At 36.6% G+C, this 10,945-nt stretch overlaps 1 protein-coding gene across 4 annotated transcripts in view; it reads right to left on the bottom strand.

Annotated features, from left to right (window-relative positions):
* Positions 1-147: 147 nt before the first annotated feature.
* The window catches only part of LOC123536169 (uncharacterized), a 31,527-nt gene continuing 20,729 nt past the window's right edge, over positions 148-10,945 (bottom strand). For all 4 annotated transcript variants that reach the window (XM_053528061.1, XM_053528063.1, XM_053528062.1 and 1 more), the window contains exons 5-7: positions 9,511-10,181; positions 8,147-8,296; positions 148-321 (exon numbers count right to left, since the gene is read on the bottom strand). In XM_053528061.1, coding sequence (XP_053384036.1) covers positions 295-321; positions 8,147-8,296; positions 9,511-10,181 — 848 coding nt within the window. In that variant the 3' untranslated portion in view covers positions 148-294. The remainder of the gene's footprint in view (positions 322-8,146; positions 8,297-9,510; positions 10,182-10,945) is intronic.

Here is a 10,945-nt window from a genome sequence, read left to right as displayed (position 1 = left end):
TTCTCTGTTCCTCACTATTTGGTGATTCTCTTTCAGAACTAACGGGTCTTTTAATGTCTTCATCATCTTCAACTTGATGTCTAGCTAAAACTTTAAACTTTTTCACTCCAGACTTTTCAAAGAAAATTGGAACTACTACTTCATCAGTATCTCTCTTAATTTTTTCTTTTTCAAAATGGAATTTTGTTGATTCTTCAGGTTTTTTATCAACAATCAAATGGTTCTTGTTTGTGGCATCTATTGCTGGTGAAACTGTTTCTCCAGTAAGCTCAGCAAATCCAAACAGATCTTCCACTACATGTTCTCCACTGGCCATTGTGGCTGAAACAATATCAAAGAAAAATAACAATTTGGTTCTTTTATTCATATAGATTTTCAACATTCAAGATAAAATTTTTGAAACAAAAAAATAGAAAATAGTATTATTCACCAAGTTGTAGAGAGTATTTAATGATAACAAGAGAGCCGCCTTGCAGGTGCAGACGCTCATCTGATTTTTTTGTCTCTGTATAATAGAAATATTGTCCTACCCGATATTTTCTACGTCCAAAAGTGGCCATAATCTTGCAAAAAGCAGGATGGAGTTATGTTTCTTGATGTACAATGTCAGCTTTTGATGGTGAACAAGTGTTGCAAGTTTTAAAGCAATTATAGCTTTGATAGTTTAGGAGAAAAGCTGACCTAGGTAAACACAGAACTTAACCAAGAAATCTGATTTTCTAAGTCCAAAAGGGGCCATAATTCTTGCAAAAAGCAATGTAGAGTTATGGTACTTGCTGTGCAGAGTCAGCTTTTAATGGCGAGTAACTGCTCCAAGTTCGTTAAAGAGACAAGAGGGCCAAGATGGCCCTAGGTTGCTCACCTGAGTAACACACCATAACAGTGTAAACATATTTTACCTAGTGAATTCATGGAGACAAATATTCTGACCAATTTCATTAAGATTGGAGCAAAAAACGTGGCCTCGAGTGTAAACAAGCATTTTCTTTGATATGACCTAGTGACCTAGTTTTTTACCCCACATGATCCAGATTTGAACTTGCCCAAAATTTCATGTAAACAAACATTCTGACAAAGTTTCGGGAAGATTGGAGCAAAGAAAGTGGCCTCTAAGAGTGTACACAAGCTTTTCCTTTGATTTGACCTAGTGACCTAGTTTTTGACATGACCCAGATTTGAATTCATCCAAGACTTCATGTTAACAAACATTCTGACCAAGTTTTATGAAGATAGAATCAAAAATGTGCCCCCTAGGGTGTAAACAAACTTATTCTTTGATTTGACCTGGTGACCTAGTTTTTGACCCCACACGACCAAGATAAATTCATCCCATATTTCATGCAGACAAACATTCTGACCAAGTTTCATGCACATCAAATGAACAAGAGTGTAAACAAGTTTTTCCTGTGATTTGACCGGGTGACCTAGTTTTTAACCCCGTATGACCCGGTTTTGAATTTGGCCTAGGAATCATCAAGATAAACATTCTGACCAAGTTTCATGAAGATAAGGTCATAAATGTGCCCTCAAGAGTGTTAAGAAGCTTTTCCTTTGATCTGACCAGGTGACCTAGTTTTTGACCCCATATGATCCAGTTTTGAACTTGGCCTAGAAATCATCAAGATAAACAATCTGACCAAGTTTCATGAAGATAGGGTCATAAATCATAAATGTGGCCTCTAGGTTGTTAACAAGCTTTTCCTTTGATTCAACCTGATGACCTAGTTTTTGACCCCAAATGACCCAATTTCAATCCAGGCCTAGGGATCATCAAGACAATCATTCTGTGCAAGTTTGTATCAAAGCAAAGCATAAATGAAACCTCTATATGGCTGAAAGGGCCAAAATAGAAAATTTTGCCGCTTTCAGGGGCAGTATCTCTAGAACCCATGATGGAATCTAGCCAGTTTTCGAAAGAAACCGAGTACTTATTGTGACTTAAGTTGTGTGTAAGTGTGGTTAAAATTAAATATAAAATGTCACTTCTATCGTGTTCACAAGGTAAAAATTAACAAATTTTGGCTCTTTCAGGGGTCAATCAGGGACCGTAACTCTGGAACATATGATTGGATCTGACAGATTCAACATGGAATCCAAGATCTATTGTTGTTAAAGATATTTTGCAAGTTTGTATCAAATTAAACCATAAATGAAGTCTCTATACAGCTGCAAAAGCCAAAATAGCGCAAGATGGGATCTGGCCAATTTTCGAAAGAACCGTGATATTATGCCAATACAAGTTGTGTTCAAGTCTGATTAAAGTTGATTGCAAAATGTGGTCTCTGTCGTGTTCAAAAGCCAAAAATAGCAAATTCTGGCCCTTTGAGGGGCCATAACTCTGGAACCCATGATGGGATCCGGCCAGTTTTCGAAAGGAACCGAGATATTATGCCAGTACAAGTTGTGTGCAAGTTTGATTAAAATTGATCGCAAAATGTGGTCTTTATCGTGTTCACAAGAAGTTGTGGACGGACGGACGGACATAAGGCGATCACAAAAGCTCTCCCGGTGACAGGTCAGCTAAAAAGTTTACTTAAACACAAAACTTAACCAAGAAATCTGATATTTTCTAAGTCCAAAAGGTGCCATAAATCTTGCAAGAAGCAGGATGGAGTTATGTTTCTTGCTGTACAGTCAGCTCTTGATGGTAAACAAGTGTTGCAAGTTTTAAAGCAATAGCTTTGACAGTTTAGTAGGAAAGCTGACCTAAACACAAAACTTAACCAGGCAACACAAATGCCAACACCGATGCCAATCAAGTGATGACAAAAATCTTCTTTTTTTTTCTTTCAAAAAATCAGATACATGTATTTTAATATTTCACAAAATGTCACAGTTTATCGGCAGTTAGTTTAAGTTTGTATACAACATTATTTCAACTACCTATTATTTTTACATTAAAACCAATTTGTGGTTTATGAACATGTACCTTTACAAAATTATAGCGAATTCTGAAAGCTAGAAATAATCGTGAAAAACACCTTTTTATAATTAGTACCCGATTTTCCACACTTAACATGTGTCTCTCCTTACTACAGATATTGTTTACTGTAAGCCACAAAACTTCCTTCTTCCTGTCTGTAAAACATATGCTCCCATTTTGGCCTATCTGAGAAAGCTGTGAGAATAATTTTCAGTCGTACGTATGTTCTGACCTTGAACTTTGAAACTCAAAAACAATCAAGTCATCCATAGGCAACGGGCAAACATGCTACCAAGTTCGATGTCTGTAGATGCAAACATTCTCAAGCTTAAGTTCCCTAAACCATTTTAGTCTTAACATCGCTGCGACCTTGACCTTTGACTCCTGATCTCTAAAACAATGTGTGTCATCATCTACTGGCTATATTGCTACAGACTATTGTATTCTCCACTATGACCTTGACCTTTTTAATATTGATCCACAGGCAATCATCTTATGAAGATGGACATTCCTAGGCCTTAGTATTCTCCAGTTACTGCCTATTTTAGAGAACACCATGACCTAGACCTACATGTATGACCAAAAACACAGAAGGGGTGTTCTTTAAACCACAGGTTATTATCTGATGAGGTCTGACCACTGCACTGTAATTGATCAAAAGCAGCTTTCAAAGTAAATTAACTTTGACCAAATAACCCCTAAAACAGTAAGGGTCGTCTACAGACATTCACCCTATTAAGTCTGACCACTGTGTGCTAAAGCTTATTTTCTAGTTAATGAACAGAAACCAGAATGTATACAGACCAAAAGACAATGGACAGAACGACTGAAAAGATAACAAGAGCTGTCTGTTGACAGCGTGCTCGACTATTCGAAGAATTGATTGAAGTATCAGCAGGGTTAGAATTTAACAATTTTTTTCACCTGCAAATTTTTGCGTGTACAAAAAATTTCAACTCGACATTTATCAAGTTTAGTCGCAATTTTGTTCAACTGTTTTGGGCAGAAACATAGCTCTGTCCTCCATAACACTACCAGTAAGCGTGTGTAGTACAAAACACGGTTTGTCTATCAAATATCTTGCGCGTGTGTACTGGTAGTTACCGTGTTGCGTAATCAAAATATGCAAACAGTCCACGCACTATGTAAAAACGTCACCAATCGGTGCGTACTGTGTGAAACATCATCATTAATGCGTATTTACAGCAGATCGAAACTGAAAGTTAAAGAAATTAAATCCGACGTAATTTCTACTTGAGATTTTGCACTCGCAAAATGTTTTAAGCTTAGGCAAAAGTCACTCGCATTTTTCAAAATGTACTCGCATTTTGCGAGTTCGAACCCTGTATGGAGTCAAAATATTACCAGAGATTTTCAGACAAAAGAAGAAAAATAGATAAGACAATGTACCTATATTTGTGGATTTGAATAAGTCTTGCCCTATATGGCAATGTGGGACCATGATGGTAAGCAAGTGTTCAAAGTTACAAAGCCATACATGTATATCAAACATTTAGCCAAAATATTGAATGGTATATAAACTTAACTAATTTCTATGTCAAACAAGAGCTGTCGGAGGACAGCAACGCTCGACTATTCAACAGCCTTATCGATTGAATGAATACGAAAATCGAAAAAGGGGCATAATTTAGTAAAAAAGCAAAATAGGGTTATGGAACCTGCATAGTGCTTATCAGCTCATGACAGTGGACAAGTGTGTGAAGTTTCAATCCATTCCCATTAGTGGGTACTGAGATACCAGCTTACATATAAGAATTTAACCCAAAACTCCTAAGTTGAAAAAGGGGCATAATTTTGTGAAGTAGAGTTATTGACCCTTAGCACTGCATGTCATCATATCATGACAGTGAACAAGTGTGTGAAGTTTCAATCCTTTCCCATTAGTGGATACTGAGATACCAGCTTACATACAAAAAACTTAACCAAAAATTTCTATGCTGAAAAAGGGGCATAATTTTGTAAAAAAGCAAAATAAAGTTATGGGACCTGCTTTGTGCATGTCAGATCATGACAGTGAACAAGTTGTAAAGTTTCAATCCATTCCAATTAGAGAGTACTGAGATACCAGCTTACATACAAAACCTTAACCAAAAAATTCTAAGTCGAAAAAGGGGCATAATTTTGTAAACAAGAGGGCCATGATAGCCCTATATCGCTCACCTGTTCTCATTGCACTTGAGGACAAGAAGGTCCTCAGAAAAAATATCTAAGTCCAAAGGACAGGAACAACAAAGGGAAGAAATTTAACAAAAAGAAAAAAAAAATCTTACAAGGTATAAATATGTTAAAATACACCTAAAAATTGGAGGTACCATCCATGTTGTACCATAGACAACTGGTCTCGTGTTTTCCCTATGGCCAATAATGAAAAAGTTACTAAAATTAAGTTATTTATAGTAACGTAAAAAGGAAGTAATAAAAAAAAATATTGTAAGTGGACAAAAGAAGGATCTACCAAATAAATCTGTTGACATAAATGAAATTTCAGATCAGTATATTCATTAGTTATGGAGATATAACAATTTTAATTTGAAATAAAGGGAGGTAATTTGACATAAAATCAGTCCATAGTTATCTACCCTGATTGTCTCAGTCCAACTAATAACAATAATGAAATTTCAAATAAGTCCTGTAAGTACTTACTGATATAAATCCATTTTGATTACAATCAGGGGAGGTAATCAGATATTAAACAAGAGCACCGCCTTGCGGGTGCTGACGCTCATCTGATTTTTTTTTGTGTAATAGAAATATTGTCCTACCCATGATTTTCCAAGTCCAAAAAGGGCCATCATTCTTCCAAAAAGCAGGATAGAGTTATGTTTCTTGATGTACAGTGTCCACTTATGATGGTGAAAAACTGCTGCAAGTTTTAAAGCAATAGCTTTGATAGTTTATGAGAAAAGTTGACTTAAACATAATACTCAACCAAGAAAATGATTTTCTAAGTCCAAAAGGGGCAATAATTATTGCAAAAAGCAGGATGGAGTTATGTTGCTTGCTGTACAGGGTCAGCTTATGATGGTGAACAAGTGTTGCAAGTTTCAAAGCAATAGCTTTGATAGTTTAAGAGAAAAAGTTGACCTAAACATAAAACTTAACCAAGAAATCTGATATTTTCTAAGTCCAAAAGGGGCCATAAATCTTGCAAAAAGCAGGACGGAGTTATGTTTCTTACTGTACAGGGTCAACTTATGATGGTGAACAAGTATTGCAAGTTTTAAAGCAATAGCTTTGATAGTTTAGGATAAAAGCTGACCTAAACATAAAACTTAACCAAGAAAACTGATTTTCTAAGTCCAAAAGGGGCAATAAATCTTGCAAAAAGCAAGATGGAGTTATGTTTCTTGATGTACAGAGTCTGCTTATGATGGTGAACAAGTATTCCAAGTTTCAAAGCAATAGCTTTGATAGTTTAGGAGAAAAGTTGACCTAAACATAAAACTTAACCAAGAAATCTGATATTTTCTAAGTACAAAAGGGGCCATAAATCTTGCAAAAAGCAAAATGGAGTTATGTTTTTTGCTATACAGGGTCAGCTTATGATGGTGAACCAGTATTCAAAGTTTCAAAGCAATAGCTTTGATAGTTTAGGAGAAAAGCTGACCTAAACATAAAACTTAACCAGGCAACGCCGACGCAGACGCCGACGCCGACAACCGCTCAAGTGATGACAATAACTCATCATTTTTTTTCAAAAAATCAGATGAGCTAATAACTGGAACCTATGATTGGATCTGATTTGTCATGGAATCCAAGATTTATTGTTGCTGAATATATTTTGGAAGTTTGTATCAAATAAAACCATAAATGAAGTCTCTATATGGCTGCAAAAGCCAAAATAGCCAATTTTGGACCTTTAAGGGGCCATAACTCTGGAACTAATGATGGAATCTGGCCAGTTGAAGAAAGGAGGCAAGATCTTGTGGTGATACAAGTTGTGTGCAAGTTTGGTTAAAATCAAATCATAAATGAAGCTGCTATTGTGCAGACAAGGTCAAAATAGCTAATTTCGGCCCTTTCAGGGGCCATAACTCTGGAACCCATTATGGGATCTGACCCGTTCAAGAAAGGAACCGAGACCTTATGGTGACACAAGTTTTGTGCAAGTTTGATTAAATTCAAATCATAAATGAAGCTGTGTTTGTGCAGACAAGGTCAAAATAGCTAATTTTGGCCCTATCAGGGGCCATAACTCTGGAACCCATAATGGGATCTGGCCAGTTCAAAAAAGGAACTGAGATCTTATGGTGATACAAGTTGTGTGCAAGTTTGGTAAAAATCAAATCATAAATAAAGCTGCTATTGTGCAGACTAGGTCAAAATAGCTAATTTTGGCCCTTTCAGGGGCCATAACTCTGGAACCCATAATGGGATCTGGCCAGTTCAAGAAAGGAACCGTGATCTTATGGTGATACAAGTTGTGTGCAAGTTTGGTTAAAATAAAGACATAAATGAAACCACTATCATGCAGACAAGAAATTGTTGACGCACGGACTGACGACGGACGAAGGGTGATCACAAAAGCTCACCTTGTCACTATGTGACAGGTGAGCTAAAATGCAAAATAGAGTTTTGGAACCTGTGCAATGTAAGTCAGTTCATCACAGTAAATAAGTGTGTGAAGTTTCAATCCATTCCCACTAGTGGTTACGGAGATACCAGCTTACATACAAAACCTTAACCAAAAATTTCTAAGTCAAAAAGGGGCATAATTTTGTAAAAAAGCAAAACAGAGTTATGGAACCTGTGCAATGTAAGTTAGTTTATCACAGTGAATAAAAGTGTGAAGTTTCAATCCATTCCCACAAGTGGTTGCTGAGATACCAGCTTACATACAAAAACTTAACCAAATCGGGACGCAGACACCGACGCATGGGCAAGTCCAATAGCTCTACTATTCTATGAATAGTCGAGCTAAAAAGGGCCAAAACAGAGCTAAAGTCCTTGTCCTGTTAGGTAGTCTTGCCTACATATGTATACAAGTGTTGAAAGTTTTAAAGCTTTATCTCAAAAGGTTTTGTCAAAATATGGACTGGTACAAAAAACTTAACCAAGGTGTGACACCGACGCCGTGGTGACTTGGATAGCCCTACTTATTCTTCCTAAAGTTGAGCTGAAAACATTACACACCATCTTCTTTGAAGGATGGCATCATTATGTAACAACAACTTCAATTTATACATGTGGTAAAATGTTTACATTTTGTCCGTAGGTTTTCAAAAGGTCCTGATTTGACAAATCTCTCAAGTGTTGGTCAGTAATCTCTACCACTGCAATCTCTGTCTGATTCTGAACAGCTGTGGGTTGGGAAATAACCACACTTCCCCTTAGTAAAGCTTCTACCAGAGACTGAAATACAACAAAATGAAATATAACAGATCAGTTCTGTGTAGCACCGAATTCTGTTTGCCCCTACAAAACTGCAGACAAGATACACTCCTACTTCTCTTTAGTAATGTCACTACCAGTAACTGAAATACAAGAAAATAAAGTATAACAGATCAGTTCAGTGATATCTTAATCTAAATCTATCTCATTCTTCATACAAAATGTGGTGAAGATCTCTCAAGCGGTCTCCTCAAACGTGCCCCCACTTACTGTCACTGTATATGGTTTCACGACTCTGGGTGAAATATTTTTTAAGATACATGGAACACAAACTTTTAAGCACTATATGTATCACTGGCTGAATAATATTACTACAAGGTTTCATGACTTAGATTAAATTTTTTCAAAAATAGATGCAATACACTTTTAAGCATTTAATGTATATTTTTCTCTAAGTTCAGTACCATAACTCTGGTCTGGCTTAGTAAAATCCCAAACAGTACACCAGGTGCACAACTTCACATTATACTATATAACAACCACCCAATGTTTTATGACTCTTATTCAAATACTTTTTGAAAAACATGTAGATGAGACACAAACTTGTATGCCCTTAATGCATATTATTTGACTTCAGCATGGGCCACAACTCTTTGTTTGACAGATAGATATCCCAAACAAAGATCCATGTGCAGGATTTCAAATGCTGAATAATACCCCTATTATTTTTCATGACCCTAGGTCAAATACTATAAATACATTTTAAGATATGTGCGACACAAACTTTCATGCTCTTATGAATATTTTTGACTAAGTCATGGGCCATAACTCCTCTCTGGCTGAATGAAATCTCTAGCAACACCTTAGGTGTACAAATTCACATGATGAATAACATTCCTAGGCCAAATGCCTCAGGAGTTCCATGCAGCCCTTATTATGCATATTTCTAATGAACAAAGTTCTGCAGTAACTAACCCTTTTTATGCATATTTTTGACAAAGTCAAGGGCCATACCTCTGGTTTGGGTAAGTGAGATCCCAATTAAAACACCAGTTGCACAACTTCACATGCTGAATAATTATCCGCAGAGGTTTGATGACTCTGGGTCAAATACTTTCTGAAACCAAAAAATTTGGGGGCACAAAAAATGGTTAACACAATTGCAACAAAACAACGTCAGCCATTTAGGCGTTTTTTTTTTTTTTATAGCCTCAACAAAATGTATGTTGGCTTACCTCACTACTGGATTGTGAAGGAAATGTCTGCACTTCCTGTATGGCAGTCTGTCCCACAGAAAATGTTCCTTGCACACTGGGCTGTTCTGAAATTGCACTTCTCTCTTGATTACTTTCAACTAGATGTGCCTGATTATGTACTAAAGGCACTTGGAACAAGTTCTCAAAATTTTGACCAGGAGGAAAAGTTGGCAAATTGTTTGGTACACTCTGTGTACTACTTTCTTTCAGTACCAAGCTATTATTATCTTCTGTACAAACTGAATTTATGCAAGACTCCTCCCTGTATTTTGTTGCTTCTCCTTGCTGAACAGTTTCTTCACTTGCTACTACAACTTCCTGGGAAAATACAGTAGTGGCATCAACCAGTGGTGCATTGACTAGTTGAAATTTAAGTTCGCCTGCACCTTCTATGGAACTATTTTGTGCAGTGTTTGTCAAGATTTGTGTTAAGGATGATGTTGGCAGGTTGAGATTAGGTTCCTGCTCGTTTTCTGGAGCAGGAAATGTTGGCGACACTTTATGACTAAGAACAGTGTTCTGTGTGTGTTCCTGGCGATCTGTGGCAGCAATCAACGAGTTTTCTTCTATTGGCCAGATAATACCTTGATATCCCACAACGAAGTGCCGATACTTGTCCGAGTTCTCTAGCTGGATTTGAATAATCTGACCTGAAAGAATTATTGATTAAAATAATCTTTATTTATTTTTCAGACAATAAAGCTATCTTCTTTAGATATAATACTGCAATATTTCCTTAATACAGAACAAGAGGGTCATGATGACCCTGAATCGCTCACCTGAGTAATATGAGCCACATGTTTCAAAGAGAAAACTGACGCTAAAATATTAGAAAGTAGGTCAGTAGGTCACATTCATGGTCACTGAAAGACAGTTTTAAGATTGGTGTGCAAAACTGTCCATGTCATCCAAATTTCAAGGCTGTATCTTAAAAAACAAGAAAGTAGGTCAGTAGGTCAAGGCAGGCCTTTTTTTATGCTGATTTTAGGGCCGAAATTCGGCCCCATTCCCCAATCTAAAAAGTATACTTTTTTCCCCACCTTTGCCAAAAATTCCCCATGCAAAAAAAAAATGAAATTAGTTTTGATTTTCAGTCCTGATTTTAACAACTTTTCAGCAAATATATTCCTCCAAACAATGATTTCGCGACGTAAATTTCCCCTCCAAAAGGGACCTGGTACCTTTTCCCAAATTTACAAAAAAAAGGGCTGCAAGGTCACAGTCAAGTGATCCCTAATCACTTGGGTCATCAGGTAATTATAATTAAACACTCTAGGAAGTATGACCTGACAATTTTTGAAGTATTTTTTTTCCTATATAACTCATAATCATAACAAGTGACCCCCAGGGTGGGGCCTCTTTTCATAATTTTCATAATTTGAACAAACTTGTTAGAGATCCACCAGGCAATGTT

This window comes from Mercenaria mercenaria, chromosome 17 (genome assembly GCF_021730395.1).
Source record: "Mercenaria mercenaria strain notata chromosome 17, MADL_Memer_1, whole genome shotgun sequence".
NCBI classification, from domain to species: domain Eukaryota; kingdom Metazoa; phylum Mollusca; class Bivalvia; order Venerida; family Veneridae; genus Mercenaria; species Mercenaria mercenaria.
This window is presented reverse-complemented; position numbering and strand designations above follow the sequence as displayed.